General features: G+C 47.7%; 1 protein-coding gene across 9 annotated transcripts in view; it reads right to left on the bottom strand.

The window, feature by feature from the left end:
- Positions 1–16,910, bottom strand: part of IRF2 (interferon regulatory factor 2) — a 78,843-nt gene that overhangs the window by 12,944 nt on the left and 48,989 nt on the right. For all 9 annotated transcript variants that reach the window (XM_055315663.1, XM_055315667.1, XM_055315661.1 and 6 more), the window contains one exon: positions 8,381–8,498. In XM_055315663.1, coding sequence (XP_055171638.1) covers positions 8,381–8,498 — 118 coding nt within the window. The remainder of the gene's footprint in view (positions 1–8,380; positions 8,499–16,910) is intronic.

Here is a 16,910-nt window from a genome sequence, read left to right as displayed (position 1 = left end):
ATGGAAACCAAACAGGGCGCGCGTGTATGCACGCGTGTGTCTGAGGAGGGGCTGGCCAAGAGTGATACCCTGCCCTGTAGGGCAATCAAGGTCTTCGACAAATTTGACTGACATCAAAACCACTTTAACTTCCAGAACTCCAAAATTCAATTCTCGGTTGCACCGTCCTTCCAAGTAGACAGCAAGCGAGCTGGTCGTTTATGCAATGGCAGCAGCTCAAGTGTCTTCCCATCGTAACAGCCCCTTGCTCTGACCTGGGATTCTCTCCCTCCCTGCCTTTTCCCATAATGCCCAACTCACTCATTCAACTCACAGAAGATTTATTGTGCACCTACTCTGTAGGAGGCCTTGTTGTCAAGTACTAAGGGGGCAGAGGGCCTGGTCTGTGAGGACTCTGGTAGGGCTGTGGGCCAGCACACAATGCTCTGGAGGTGAAGTTTAGGACAGTTGTGAAGGGAGGGGGGCCGGGGAGAGTCCACACCAAAAGAGTTGAGAAAGTAGAGTATTTTTTCCCCCAATTCGAGGAATCAAAGGCTTCAATGAGGCAGTAACGCGTGGGTTGGGTGGGAAGGGGAGGCTGAGCAACAGGCAGTATTCAGAAGGCCTCTGTCTTTCTAGAGCCTTTTCCTGACCACCCCTCACCCCAACCCCCAGAACAGACTGACCTCTCCTTCCAGATTGCCTCTCACCCACTTGCCCCTGCTGCTTGTCCAAAATTACAATGTGACACAACCTTGTGACACTTTCCTGACTTTCTGCCCCATATCACAAGTTACTTTTTATTTGTACGCATCACTTCCCAACCAAATTGTGGCTCCTGAGAGAGTTGAGAACCGGGATTAAAACTTTCTGTACCAAGGCCTAGCACAGGCTCAGGACTCATGCCTGAGAACAGCTCAGTGAACCTCTGCTAAACACACAGATGAATGAAACAGACCGAGGCTCACGGACTGGAGCCAGGGGCCCATAGGAGATCAGGACCACTTGCAGATGCCGGATGTGGCAATGAGAGTCTCCTACCAAATTTCAAGACTCGTGGCAAGTGGGCTTTTTAGAACCTAGAGGAAGTGATGAAGACAGAGTGGGCCGTGGTTGCCAGAAGCTGGGGGTAAGGTGAGGAAATGTTAGGGGGTGATAAAATGTCCTAGGCCTTGAAGATAGCAGTGGTTACACAACTGAGTGCTTCTGTCAGAATTCTAGAACTATTCACTGAAGAGGGGTTACTTTGTTGTTATTTCAATTAACATCTCAACATCGGTGGGACCCCAACTCACAAGCTGCAAGCCCAAAGGAGAAGCAAGGAAGTCCCAACATCTGAGATGCTCTCTGGATGTGCTTTAGGCACTACCCCTAATCAACTGATCGATCTGTCGCTCACTCGCTCGCTCTCTCTCTCTCTCTCTCTCTCTCTCTCTCTCTCCCTGAACGACTAACCTTTGCCCCAAGGGACGACCTAGACAGTAACACTGACTCTTGACAGTCATGAGACACACACACAGTAAACTGTTAGCAATCTGCTATGGCGAATCAAGTCAGGAGCGGCACCGTGCTAGGTGCCCAAGTATCCTGACTGGTAAGTAATAGTAGCAAAACCAAACACTTCCTGAGCACTTCTCTTTGCCTCTTCCACTCACCCCTGACCTCCCACCTGGAAGCCTCCACAACCCCATGAGGAAGGTACAATTATGGTCCCCATTCTAGGCATGAGGAAAGGCATCACGGAGAGTTAAATATTTATTCAAGGTCAGACGGACAGTAAGTGACAGAACCAGAAGTCAAATTCCACACTCCCAGATGCAAGGTGCAACTCAAATTCTCCGCAGAACCACCTCTCCAATCAAAAGAGCTCATTAAGTGCCCACCTGGCTGCTCCTGGTTTTCTAAGCCCATCTGGGGATAAAACCTTAAGAATCTCACTTTAATGAAACTCTGGGCTCACAACAGCAGTAGTGACATTGCTTTTCAGAAGCTCTGTATTGGGTGCCAAGGAAATTCTACAATGATTAGAGAAGCTAGGAATCCACTAAACTTCTCTAGCACATCAGGTCAGCCCATCAGGAAAAGAGTCACCCACAGGAATGTAATTTTATCCGGACCTAGTTGCTGAGAATTACAACAATATTATTCATGGCTGCTTACTGATGACCAGTTTGGTTCCTTAACAGGTCATTCTAACTTTATTAACAATTGCTGACATAACGTAGGGCTCCACCTGAGAAAGCAGTTGCCCCTGTGCCTCACAGAAAGCTCGGAATACCAGAGACTATTAGAAACAAAAATAAGGGATCCCTGGGTGGCGCAGCGTTTTGGCGCCTGCCTTTGGCCCAGGGGCGCGATCCTGGAGACCCGGGATCGAATCCCATGTCGGGCTCCCGGTGCATGGAGCCTGCTTCTCCCTCTGCCTGTGTCTCTGCCTCTCTCTCTCTCTCTCTGTGACTATCATAAATTAAAAAAAAAAAAAAAAGAAGAAACAAAAATAAGGGTTTCTGGTGGAGGAGGAGGTGGGGGGGGCCATGTTGGTCCTACCACTTTACAGCTAAAGAAAGTGGAAACCCAGAGAGGCCAGACAGACTGCCAAGGTCACCCAAGTAGCTGTAGGGTTGAGCATAGAGCTTATCGGTGGGCATAGAAAATCAGGCCATCAGCATGGTAGCATGGAGAGAAATTTCTTCTTGATCTCATCCGAAGAATGGAATCTGTTACTCTTAGCGCTGACAATGTGGCACAGATGGAGGCTACTTTCCTTACTCAAATATATTTTAATATACTTTTGATAATATCATCATAATACTTTTTAACCACCTTCTCACTATCTAGTGATTTTTTTTTCCATTACACTCATTTTGTGCTCCCAACAACCTGTTGAGGTGGGCAGGATCAGCATTATTATTTCCATTTCATATTTCAAGAAATACAGTCTCAGAACGGCTATGGAATTTGCTCAAGGTCATGTGGTAAGTAAAAAAACTACAGAGGTAGGTCTAGAACCTATGTCTTTTAACTTCTAAACTCCGTGTGTATGTGTTTTAAATAAAATGCAGCCATGATTTGGGTTAGAGGCCCAAGATCCACAGTGAGAGACGGTCACTATGGTGCTAATAATTTCAGAGAATGGACTTCTGTCCTTGCACGGGCCAGACCTCCCCAGCTGCATCAACAGGTTGATGATGTAGGTCAGGGCAAAGCAAGAGTGTGACTGGGGCAGTATCCACTCTTCACTCTCAAGAGAAAACAGTACCACATGCTACCGTAAAGGGAAGTAAAGGGAAGCCAATCACCTGTTCCAATAAAATCTCGGTCAAGTTAATCAATGTATCTCAAGGGTCAATGGTCTGGGAGCAGAGATGTGGGTGAGACTTCCTGGGGTAGCAGCTTACACCTGCCAGCAGAACTGCCAAACATCCATGTCTTCTGGGCTGTGTGGACAAGCCCTAACAGCTGCTCCACAAGGACAACACACATAGCCCACCTCGCTTTCTCACTGGATAGGCACATGGAAGTCAAAATGTTCAGAATAATTCAAGTTCAAAAGCAAATATAAAAGGAGTCACCAGGGACCAGGTCACCAGGATTCTGGGGACCCGAGAGAGACTCCGGTCCTCATCCTGGGGGTAACAGTGAAATGCTGAGATTGGCATTTTTTTAAATCTCTCTCTATAGAGAATGATTGGGGCAGGGGCAGAATGGAAGCTGAGCCCTGGCAAGAGCGAAGGTGACTGAGGGTAATATCAGAAAAAGAAAGAAAGGGATGGATTTGAGAAATACGAAGAAAGACAGGAGGAGCTGATGGTTAATTATAAACACGGTAGGTAGCAAGGGAGAGGAGACAGTGATAAATATAGAGCCCCATAAATAGATGGCAGGTTTCGTGGGCAAAGAAAGACTTCTCAAGATTGAAAACACCATAACCAAACTACTGCCAGGATACTGTGCCGGCACATGGTAACTGAGAGAGTCCCATGCAGTTCCACCTCTGTGACCAGGCTTTCCCAGGTCCAGTTTGCTAAGGAAAAATAAGGTACACTATCGGTTTTGGGTCTGGGTATATTGTGACATTTGGGTTTTACATCTCACATGGAGTTTCATATTGCTCAGAGTTTTCTAGGAGTTCTAGTAAAATTGGAGGCTTTGTCTCCTGAGGGGCAAACAGCTCAGCCCTCCCTGAAGAAGGCAAGAGGCACACAACCCACCTAGAAAGAGCACAGAAGACCTTCACTGCCCCACCTTACGGGGTGGGGTGGGAGGCTTCCATCTAAAGAGCCACCTCAAGCTATTATTGATCTTGTGGATGGGAGTTTTTGTTTTGTTTTGTAAAAACATTGCTTACATTGTAAGCACCAGGAAAAAGATCAGAAAAGAACAGTGAACAAAGGGGCTGGAAAAAAGATGAAGACACAATTCTACAGCCTAGCGTCACCTCTGGCAATCCACAAATCATTATGAATTCTGGTGCCAGAGGCTGCCAACCTTGAGTCATAACCATGAGGCCCTCGTGGGGACCCAAAGGTGGTCTCTACGTCGTGATTCTCTTCTCTTGCGGCTGCAGTCCTCCCTGGTGATACCGGAGTTCCTAAGCTTGTCTACAGGAGCTACTCAAGCTTTACTTTTCAAGACAGTCAAATTTGGAAGCAATTACTCACAAAAGTACATCCTATCAGGTGCATCTTGGGCAGACAAAATCCAAATTGCCTTATTTCCTAATTGCCATCCGTCTAGTCACTAAGGATTGCTTGATTTACTGTGGAGTCATGAATAGTCCCCCTGTTTCACAGCAATCTTAGCTTTATTGAAGGGTGGGGTTACCTTTTATCAAGAAACACAATGGGGTTATAAAGCACTGCCTAGGCAAGTCACACAGAACGTCCGCACCTGCAAACTTTTTACGCTGCCTGGAGATGATTTCAATACAGCTCAGCAAAAAGCACTGCTAACCTGGGCAAGATGCCAGCGGGGTATTGTCAGAACAATTCAACATGTTGCTGGCGTCTTCCGCTTCCTAAAACCAGAAGTCACCCCACACAAAAAAGAATTCAATGCTCAAGAAAAGTAAAAATAAGAATAGAAGGGTTTTTTTTTTTTGCCCCTACCCTTTCAAAGGAAAGCAGGGTCAGGTCTTTGGGTTTGCTAACCTGTGCATTTAATCAGACAGGAGAGATGAACATTAAGAGACACTTGATGGGGTGAGCACTGGGTGTTATGTGTTGGCAAATCGAACTCCAGTAATAATTTAAAAAAAATATATATATATATAAATTTTTTAAAAAATAGAACAGAAAAAGAGACAAGTCTTAAGGATTGAGACACCGTGCTCCTTTTGGGTGTGGACAGCCGGCTGAATCAGAAAGGGCCTTCTGCTGTCAAGGACATGAAGGCAAGACCAGGGCCCGGCCCGCCGACAGCCACAAGTGTGCGCATGTGTGCGTGTGCCTGCAAGCCTGTGTGTGTCTTCCTGCTGTAATTTGTGGCGAGAATAAAAGCAAAACATAGCAGCAATCAAGCAAGAGTCCCGGTGCCAGGGCAACGGTACGTTCCCTGCTTTGTACTGGATTACGCTCACAGTGACCTCCACCCCGTCTGGAAGAAAACTGCGCTGGGTGGCTGGCCTCCACTGTATTAGCTTATTGATTTTCCATCTCTTTCCCTCGCCTAAGAACCTACCAGACAATGTGAAAAACTGCTATCATCGAAAACACTCGTTTCAGTTCCCAAATTAAATCTTATCAACAACATGTGCTTAGAAAAGCAGAAAGAAAACACCGGGAAGCCTTCTTCTTCTGGGCCCAAACACAGAACTGGCATGAACTCTGGGTTCAGGACCAAATGAACTAAAAGCAAGAAATGGTGTTGTTTTTAAATAAGGCATTTTTTAAAAGGTTGAGAGAGTTGCTCTCAAATTCCACAGTGGCCTTGGAGTCGGAATCCCTGCGTTTCTCACCTCTGTGCACGAATCACAGAGGCTGGGGATGGCTAATGGATGGATGGTCACCGTGGGAGCAGAGACCGAGTGCTGTGAAGGGTTTAAAACTGAAGACAGTGCTACTGTTAACTATGATCACAAATGACCCCCTTCTTTAAAATACTTGCATGGGGGCGCCTGGCTCAGTGGTTGAGCGTCTGCCTTTGGCTCAGGGTGTGATCCCGGGGTCCTAGGATCGAGTCCCTAGCAGGCTATCCATAGGGAGACTGCGTCTCCCTCTGCCTATGTCTCTGCCTCTCTCTCTGCATCTCTTAAGAATAAATAAAGTCTTTAAAAAATAAGATAAAAATAAAATACTTGGCATGGATCCACTTGGTATATTATTACATACCTTTGTAAGGGCCACCAACTAATTAGAGATATTCAAATTCCTTTTACTGCCATCCACTATTAGTTTATTATTAGGCCAAGGAAGAGACTCATTTAATCCAGCAGGTGGTTTTCCAACCAAACTGGGGCGTCTTTGCCCTGGAAGTAAGGACTCAATAAATGAGCACCAACCCCCATTGCACCAATCATACCAAAGGGCAAAGAACAATCAGCCTGACAGAGAATTTACATGCCAAAGACTCCACCAAATGTTTAAAAAAAAAAAAAGTAAAGAAAACTCTGTATTTGCCATTTTATCTGAGGCTGAATTCACCTCGTAAATGAAGGAGAGCTTAAAACCAACCAGCTCACTCGAAATAGCTGAATCTTAAGAAAAAGTGCCCGGAGTCTTGGCAAACATTTTCTTTCTTTTTTTTTTCTTTAAAGGGCTCCACAGGCAAGGCTTTCCAGAGGCTGCCTGCTGGGAAGAGGAAGACAGATGAGAACCCAGGGGGGGTTGAAGCAGCTCCAGGCTAAGGGAGCACTGGTCAGGCAAGGCCTCATTCTCCAGGGGAGGTGGTAACACTGGGCCTGTGGGACCTGAGCACTGGTGGCCGGGGGGCTGTTATCTGTCCTGCTCTGCTCCCATCCTTCCTTCACGCTGCACTTGCGTTCAAGGGAGCCCCTGCATACATCCCCCTGCTTCCCAAACTCCAAAACCCAGAGGAAGAGGCGGAGGGAGGATACTGACATTCGTAGCATCTGCAGCCTCCTGTCCTCAGCTGAGGATCCAGACATGAAGGCACCTGGACAGGAGGTCTGCTCTCATCGTTCTGCATGATCTCGCCGGTTCTTAGCAGCACCAGAAGCCCTGACTGTCTACAAACTGGAGAAAAGTGTAACGGCCCTATAGGTGCCTTGAGGGCAGAGCCTGGTGCTGGATGCTGCGGCTGGAGAAGGCCTCCCTGTCTGCCGGGGCCTGCACCATCCGGCCGCTCAGCCGTGGCCCAGTGCGATCTGGTTGAGAGGAGAGCCACTCGGGTCACCCTCCTGCCTAAATCCCTCCAAGGGATGGTGTGTACATCGAGTGTGTATTTATGCAAAACATTTGTGCACATCACTGTCTCTGAAACTTCAATTTAAAAGAAGTAAAAATTTTTTGAAACGCCCCCTCCAGCAGTTTGGAGATAAAACCAATGTCCTTCCCATGGCCTGAAAAGTCCCCAGGACCCGGCCCTTCGTCCCTCTCTGACACACCCTCGTGCCCCACTCTCCCCAGGCTCACCCCTCTCCACCACCTGGACTTCCCTAGTCTTCCACGTGGGTTGCCACGTTGGGATCCATGTCTGGCAGTTCCAGGGCCCCCTCCTCACCCACCCACCTCAGAGGAAATGCCACTCCTTCGAGAAGCTTCCAATCTAAATCTGGCCCCAGATAGTCTCTCTTGTTCTCTTCTTCATAGCATTTTCCACAAATGCTAGTGTCGTAGTTATCCATGGCCTTAGGGAACTGTCTCCTTCCAGGGAACTAGGGTTTGGGCCTGTCCTGTTCCCCAACCTATTGCTAGCACGGAGTCTGGTATACAGAAGGTGCTCAAGAATCTTTGTGGAATCCAAGCGTGCCCTCTGGCTACATGTCTCTGCCTCAGTTCTTTTGTGTGTAAGAGGAGCGCCACTCTTTGCGGCAGGTATGCCACGGAGCAGGTTCCACGAGGACCCAAGAGGACAGTCATCCCTCTCCTTGTTCCCAAATTCAAAGAATAATACTTTTGTCCACGTGACCAGTTATTGAAAGATGGAGAACCACTAATCATGAGCCACTGGGGGAAAAAAAACCCCATTTCATCTACTGGAATCTCCTGGGAAGTCACTCTTGGCCTATTTTCTTGAGGCTGACCCATCAAAAGTTCCTTTATCGGATCCTCAAAGGCCTTTATTTTTCAGCCCTGAAATCTGGGGGCTGGAACTCTGCCCTCTGAGATGGTTCCAAGACCTCCTCCCACTGACTATGTTATTTCAAATCACGTTTTACAAATTTTTAGGTCCCAGGGGGCTGCTCGTGTGTATAAAAAAACGAGATGTCAAAACAGTTTACCTATGATGTTCACCGTACTATCCACTTCATTTTTTATAGCTGAAGTCAGGACGGCATACTCAGGAGAAAGATCACTTACTCCATTACTAAGCCCCAAAGATGACTCAACTGGTTCTTGCTAGGAAGAAGAAAAGAAAAAAGAATTGAGAACACTTCCTTTCCCTCCCTCCTTTTTCTTAAATTCTACCCTCTACTTTTTTTTTTTTTTTTTTAAACTGCTAGGGTCATGCTCGTCCCCTGAATACATTCCCTACTAATTTAAATCAGCCTGGAGCTAAAGCAGCGCATTTCTGGATGGAGTACACTGCCAGGTATTTGCCTACTTTCATTTTCCTTCGAGGACATGGTTCAAGCCCATCTGGTTTGCTTTTATGAAAGGCTTACACCTGTAGACGAGTCTGGGGGCTGCGTGGGGCTGCAGAACTGTCTGTGGGAAGTAGCGTGAGCCTCGCTTCCAGATCCCTCTTCTCTGAGGGAGTGCTCCTAAGGGGCAATTCCTGGCTTTCTCTGGAAGGAATCATGCCACCTCTTTGGAAACCTTTTCTGGGGGAAATGTCTGCCTCAACCACCGAGCCAAGAACAGGAGCCCAGGGGACTCTGTGAATGACTTCTCCTCCCATAAGGTTTGTCCTGCACCTTGGCCACTTGAGCACCAGGCCCTGGGTGGGTGGCCGGTGACACAGGCCAGATGGTGCAGGAGGCCTCCTCCCCCAGTGGAGTCCAACCGGGCAACCCCACACCCATGGCTTCCCACAGAGGCCTCCCGAGAGCCTGAAGGTCCCAGGCAGCCCGGGAGGCTACTCGTTCCTACTGATGAAGGGATGCAACGACTTCCTTGCCCCTTAGTGTAGCTCTTGCTTCTGCCTTATTCAAGTGCATCGGAACCCTCCAACCTCTGGGGGAGCCAACCAACTTTGGGGGGAGCCAATTCCTGAGCTGCATACTGATTTCCAGCATTTTGATGAGAGAGCTCTTCCTCGGGGTAAGATTGCATTTGCATCTATGAGAGGAATTGTGTCAGACAAAAAAAAAAAAAAAAAAAAGCCACACAGGACAAGTCCTTCGGGAAACCAAAATGAAGAGTGGGGGCAGGGGCGGGCAGAAAGAACAAGCTGGGAGCGGAAGATCATCAGAGGTACAGATGCCTGTGCTTTGAAAAATCCAGAGTGGGGGGCACCTCTAAGGCATGCGGGGTGTTCTGATGGGTTTATGTGCTACCTGGAAATCAACAGTGAACCCCCACCCCCACCCAGCCCCACTGTCGAAATCTTGGGAAAGCCACCTAGGGAAGGTCATGATCCCAACCTGGCAAACTCCCATCATGACAACTGTGACTTGGAAGACATCCCTTCACTACATAGCTCAGTCCTGAGAACCTCCCACCCCGCATGGCTCACAAGAGACACGACAGGGCGCAGAGGACGGGCCCAGGACGGGGAGCCCCCTGCCCCCCACCCCCGGGCAGCGTCTTTACCCCTTCCTCCTGCAGCGCCTTGCACTACCTCCTTGTATGAGGCCTTCCTGGGGATAACTCGCTTGCCTGTGACTGGAGTCTTCATCCTTTCCCCTCGTCTACAGCCAAACTTCTGACAAGGATCTGCCCTTCCCACCTTCCCCCCCCCCTTGCACCCCTGCACCCATGACAGAGCCTGGTCTGGCCACCACACCAGCCTTGGCCTTCAGCTCCAGCCCCTGCCTCCAGCCCTGGCCCCCTGCTCCAACCTCCAGCTCCAGCCTCCAGCCTCAGCCTCCAGCCCTGGCCTCCAGCTCCAGCCCTGGCCTTCAGCTCCAGGCTCCTGCAGGGCTGCTATGACCAGGTTCGCAGTCATGCAGGACCTGGGGTCAGAGCCTGGCTCCGTCACCTTGTGATGGATGCAGGAACTCATTTTACCCAATTCAGCCTCATCCAGGGCACTATAGACAGCAGTAAACCAAGGACAGTGAGGACCCCACGTCCCAGGGATGATGTGATAATTAAGTGAGATTATGTGCACCTGGCACTTACTATCAAGTAAATGCTTCCAATCATCCAAGCCTCAGTCAGGCCAATAAAACTGTTCTCCCAAATACTATGACCTGTCCTCAGGTGCTGGGGTTCAACCCCACACTCTGACATCCAACAGGGAGGAAGGACAGCACTACCCCTCTCGCCAATGTGACAGTCCCACGTTATTCCAATTCTCCACCTTCTCGTGGCAACTGCCACTCTCGCTGCTTCCTCAGGGGCATCTTCCCATGTCTCCCCACCCCTCCACCTCATTGTGCTCCGTGTGTCACTTGGCCACTTCCTTTCCCTCAATTAGCCCAAAGGAACCACGTACAGAGCATCAGAAGGAATGATGAAAAGAACCGCTAATCTGTATGGCTTTCTTTCGTTGTCGAGTTATTTCTTACTCATTCTGCTTCTAGATTTCTTATAAAAGTAATGAGGCAGTCGAGACTTGCACGTATTTAAAAACCTAAATTATTCTGATCTCAACTGAAGGCCTCGGAGTGTTTCACATGATCTACTGTTTAATTAGCGGCAAGTGATACTTCTATCACTTTACACTTGAGAAAACATGACTCAGAGACTAAATTAATTTTCCAAGATCACTCTACTTTTAGCTTGAGGAGATGTAAGAACTGAACTCAGTCTCTGGTCACGCCACACGATCCTATTCCAGGAGCTTTCTGCCTTAATAAACCCTGCACTGATCCCAGTGGAGATTCAGAAGGAACTATTTTTGACACCATTGTAGTCTCCACCCAACCCCACCTTGTGTCCTGCGCTACTTCTCTATCGGAACGGTACACTCTCTACCATCGGAGACTAAGTCGGACTCTTTCGGACACTGTCTGACTCCTCCTGTCCCACTCCTCCCATCCCCTGTTGCTTCTGAAGTCTTCAGTGCCAACCATCTCATTGGTCCTATCACTCTGGAAGAACAGTATAGTAAACTGAGCAGTGGTAGGCAGCCAGCATCTCTCCGAAAGGTCTCTCTCTATTCAGGGTGCAAGATGAGGATCTTCACTGTACTCGGTCAAACTAACTATATACCTTTTTCATTTTTAAGCAAGGAACTCAAATGAAAAGAAGGGGTGCACAGTTCTGTATGGAACGTGTGCGCAGAGGTCTCTGTCCAGCGTCTCCTAGTCCCATCGGGTGCCCACCCCTGCCCCGTCCCCTGCCTTGTTCTACCGTAGCCTGGCCTCATTAATCCTAGGCCAGCCTCCCTCTCTCTGGCCCCTTTCTTACTTAGATGTAGGTTCACTTATGAGTCAACTAGTTTTGGTTTCTAACCTGCTCCCAGAGGAAACCAAACGGAGACTACGCCTTAGTGCATTAACTTTGCCACGTATGTACGGTGTATTAACTCTGCTTCCGTGGTGCATTCACTCTGCCAAGTATGTATGCCCAAGAACCTTTTTTCACAGCATAGGATCTAAAGTTTGGTCTGCAGTTTAAGGGGTTTAGGGGCAAAGGCACAAACTGGCACAAGAGGTCCAGGGCAGGAGCCACTCTCTATAGACCTCTAACGTAACACATCTTTGGTCTCTAAAGCTACGCTTGCGGCATGGGCGTGAGGATGGGCCCAAGTCAGAGGACAGCAAGGACTACTCAGCCCCCTCTGCTCCAAGTCCATTCCATCTCATCCCTGAGCCACAGCCCCTTGTCTAGATGTCACTTTCCTTAAGACCAAATGCAATGGCCGCGTGAGCTTTTCCGTCTGCAACCCAGCCCCTACTGCCAGCAGTGCCCTAATTCATCTGTGCAAAGCCAGTCTCCTTGAAGCCAAATGTAAGGACATCTCTAGGTCTCTCTACTAAGTAAAATTTCAGGCTGACAGCTGGGCTTCATAAAGTAGCCCAGGGGTGGGGTGCCTGGGTGGCTCCATCGGTTGAGCATTCGACTCTTCAGATCTCAACTCAAGGTCTTGATCTCAGTGTCGTGACTTCAAGCCCAGCATGGAGCCTACTTAGAAAAACAAAAATAAAAAAATAAAAGTAGCCCAGAGGGATTGCACACTCCACACCATGAGGCGGCTAGTAAAACAGGCTGATGCCTCCTGCCAGGTCCTACGACACCATCCTCCCTTCCTTCCCTGGAACTAGACCGCCTTCATTCTCCTCCTACTCTCATTGTGACCTCCCTTTGACTTCTCTCCTTGGCTCCCTTTCCTCTTCGCCTTGTCCTTGGGTCTCTGTGTGTGTCTGATACAGCTTCTCCTTGGAGCAGGCACCTGCTGTCAAGGGTCCAGTATCATTCCTGAGCATGTGACCACACACCTGCGCCCCCCACACTTACCAGAGCTCTGGGCCCATCAGCTCCCACTCTCTACCTGACATTTGTTTCAGAGAGCTCTCTGTCCTCTCAAACTCAACATGTTCCAAGTTAAACTCCCCCTCTACTTCTCCACAAAGCATGCTCCACTCCCAACGTTTGCTCCTGGGAGGTGTGAAGACCCAGGGCTTCCTCTTTGATCTACTCCTGTCTTCATCCTCCGTATCCTCTCCAACATCGCCTCTCTTTCCACGTGCCACCATCTTCATCTTCACTTGCCCTCCACTTGCTCTTCTTCTCCTCCCCTCCATTCCTTCTTACTGCCAGGAGAAAGACCTCCCCCCCTTACATAGCAACTCCGTCACGCTCTGATCCTACCCAAGGAGTTCAACACCAAGCCTTATTTTGCAACCTCATCCATAGAGGTTACTCTGTCACCCAGTCTTCAGACTGAGCCCTGAGCGTAACCTCAAGAGCCACCGGGAGCGGAAGGAGGCACCAGTGCCAAGCAGGCAGGGCAAGCCCTCTCTCCTGCTCCATCCGGGCCAGCTCTGATTTTATCTGTTTTTGAAGTGGGTTGCCACTCTGTGTTTTCATCTGGTTAAGGTTTAAAAACGGAAGTCCTCTTCCAACCGATGAAGGGATCCCTCCAGTATCAGCCCCGATGGGTGGCCTTTGGACGGTGACAGGGAGCCTGTTGTTTTTAATCTAGCTCAAGTCACCATCAGAGCCAACAGCTCGATTAGAAAATTCTGCTAGAAACCAGTACCTGCTTCTCTGCAACTTCTCCCCAGCGGTCTGCATTCAGAACTGACACAGGCCAGGTCTGCTCTCTCTCTACCAGGTGACGTTAGAGACCCTCCTCGAATAGATTTCCCATCTCAGCACCAAGGCTTTGATCTGGAAGCACTTTATAGTTTCAAAGCATTCATGTTTCATCTGCAAACAATCCTGGGAGGCGGGCAGTATTAATTTCTAATCCTCCCCACCCACGGCCTTTTGTTTCACACTGTTGCCTCACATAGACTCCTGCTCTAATGAAGCGGGTTTCCTGATTCATCCAGCAAAGACTAAACAGCAACCTCCAACTTCCTGGCCTTCATCTGATGCTCCCGGTGCTGGGGATTGACTACCATCTTGCTTCACCCACACCCCAAAGCCAGGCTCGGGTCCCACAGCTCTTGAAATGCCAAGAGGCACCAGGTACGGTGAACAAGCGTGGGTTTGGGAGCTGGATTGACCTGGATTCAAATCCCAGCTTCGTAAAGCACTGCTACCTTGGGGAAATTACTCACCCCCCTCCCACCCCGGCCATGCCTCCAGCTCCTCATATGCAAACAGAAGATGACCTGGCCACCCCAGGGAGAGCTAGATGACATAATAATTAGTGCTCAGAACTTGGTAGAGGCTCAAAAATGTCAGCTACCACCCCCCTCTGTTTATCCCCTTCTCTCCTGACTGATCTTGGCCCTGGGACATTTTTGGAAACACATACATGCACCGATGATGCACGACATAGGATGGTTCACTGTTGCCTATCCTAGTCTTATTTCCTTAGACGGCCAGTTACCTCTACACAGGCAAGGCCTACTTTAAGTAATAAATGGCTCACTGAGTTCAGAGCATATTTACTCCTAAAAAGAACATCAAAGAACATTGAGGCAGAGTTCCTGCACCTACCACGTGGCCAGTAGGGTCTCAGTTTCCCAGTCTTGGGGAAGATATTTGCTGAGGGGAACAACTGCCTGAGTGACCCAGGGAAAATCCTGACACTTAGCCCACATGTGCTAAACATCCTTTGCTAGTTAAAACTTCAACTCAAACTCAATGAAGACTGGGAGGAGCTTGTCTCAATAGCAAATCTTCACCCCTAGTTACCACACGCAAGACAAATGCTGTCAGTGGAAGAAACCTGTCTCATCAACCCTGTTGCACTTCTGCATAGGACATATTAACTCAGAGCTTAGACGTTGTGACAACAAAAAGTAATGTATTAATAGCTCGGTAAGGATAAAGTCCTTCAACTATACAATTCCACGCAACTTGTAGAGCTCACTTGGGAATGTTCTATAGCAACATTCAGTGAACACCATGGTGTTAGCTGTCAGGAGCCACAAAACCTGGGAAGGCTACTGGCCTTATCTATGTGTTGCTGCTACACTGGGACAGATGCAAGCAGATTTCAATTCAAAAGTTAGGCTGTGAGGGGCACCTGGGGTGGTTCAGTGGTTGAGCATCTGCCTTTGGCTCAGGTCATGATCCAGTCCCTCATCGGGCTCCCCGCAGGGAGCCTGCTTCTCCCTCTGCCTATGTCTCTGCCTCTCTCTATGTCTCTCATGAATAAATAAATATGATCTTAAAAAAAAAAAAAGTTGGGCTGTGGTTATTTCTGATGGAATTGCCTGTCTTCTGCTGAAGGAACAATGTCCCTGTGAGGGATAGGTCTTAGGTATTCACCAAACTGTCATCACTGGAAGACCTTACAATATACACTTGGCTGGGACGGAACTTGACCAATGCAGCTCTTTGGAAGAGGAAAACTCTCACTTGTTTCCCTGGGGCAGTATGGCCCAACCTCACCCAGGACTGTCCATTCCACAACTTGCTGCACTGATTGGCCATATGGAAGACACTACCATGTCCTCTGCTTATGAGAACACCCCGTGTCATCAATTCTAAAATGCACATCTCCTCGAATGTCCACAGCCCTAAAATAGAATGTGCCTTGTAATCAATTATGGGCCATGGTTTCATTACAAGCAGTTTTTCTTGCTTAGACCTCCCTAAAATAATGGTGTATCTTATACTTATTGGCATCTGATATTCAATGGACTATGGAAGATGTGTCTGAGCAAGGTTTGCTGAAAGTGAACATCGGTCACTCCATTCTTCCCTGTCTCTTAACTGACATTATAACATTAAATCTGCATTGCAATGTAAAACCTCTACTCCTGCCTCACACATTTTATTTATTTATGCATCTATTTGGGGATCAAATATGTATTATCTGTTCTGTAACAGACATTGAGCTAGATGCCATGAAAGTTGTAGTAAATATGACATAGTCATACTTAAGATGGTAGCAAATTCTTCCAAGTCACGTATTTGTGGGGAAGTGAGTTTAGTTTTCTGACTAAACAACACTAATGAAAATGCAGGCCCCAGAAAAAAAAAGCCAAACTCTGGGAAACTTGATACAACTAATAACTCATTTTTTATTTCAGTTGCAAGGAAAAATAAAATTTTTAAAAAGTGATGTTAAGGGAGACTTACAGATTTAAAAAATGTATAAATGAAAAGACTTAAAGATTTTTAAAAAATGTTAAGAGACATACCCCCAAGTCACAGTGTGTGAACCTTAGATGGATTTTCATTCAAGTAAACGGACCATATAAAAATGACATCACTTATGACACCTGGGAACCTGAACATTGACTGGATATCTGACAAAATTGAGGATTTACTAATTCTTCAGATGCTACAGTGACACTGTGTTATTTTTAAAGAATGTCCATATTTTAAGGTGTACACTGAAATAGTTATGGGGAAAAAAATGATACGATGTGGGATTTGCTTGAAAATAGTGTGCTGAACCATACAGAATGGTTTTTGTGAATCAAAAATGGCCAAATATCTGTCATTCCTATGGGGTGGAGGGACGTGGATGGAGTTACTCCTGAAACAGAATAGCCAGGAGCTGGTTAATGTGGAAATTGGGGTGATGGTGACAGAGCAAATTCTACTCAGTTGTCTCATCCTGTGTGCATAAAATGTTTCCATGATAAAAAGTTAAGAGACAATTAGGCCTCAGTACTCTGCTGTATTTAAAATAAGTCACAAACTGTAGATATTTTGAGTGAAACTGGACATATCACTGCTGAAATACTCTGCTGAAAATATTTGTTTTCCACTCGGAAGGGAAGGGGAATATGAAACTTTAACACTTGATTTCAGCTTCCCTTCAAACTATCTCTATCCCCACAAGTCTCACTTTATATCAGAAGTCAGTATTTCTGTATTTCTTCTGACTGTCTGGACTAACTGGCTTGCTTTTAAACACTGTGCTGTCTGGACGGTTTGGTTCTTCCCTCCGATAGTGATTCTGGATTAGGAATCGGAATACTTGGCGTCACCTTTAAGTGCAGTTCTACACGACCACGTGACTTTGGCCATGAGTCCCACGGCCCTTGGGCCCACGGCCCTCAGCTCCCTTGAACCTCAGTTTCTTCATTTTGTAAACAGAGTGCACTGAACCCTAAGACAGTC

The sequence above is a fragment of the Nyctereutes procyonoides genome, unplaced genomic scaffold, assembly GCF_905146905.1.
Source record: "Nyctereutes procyonoides isolate TBG_1078 unplaced genomic scaffold, NYPRO_anot_genome, whole genome shotgun sequence".
Classification (NCBI taxonomy): domain Eukaryota; kingdom Metazoa; phylum Chordata; class Mammalia; order Carnivora; family Canidae; genus Nyctereutes; species Nyctereutes procyonoides.
Note: the sequence above shows the minus strand (reverse complement) of the source record. Positions and strands in the feature narration are given on the sequence as shown.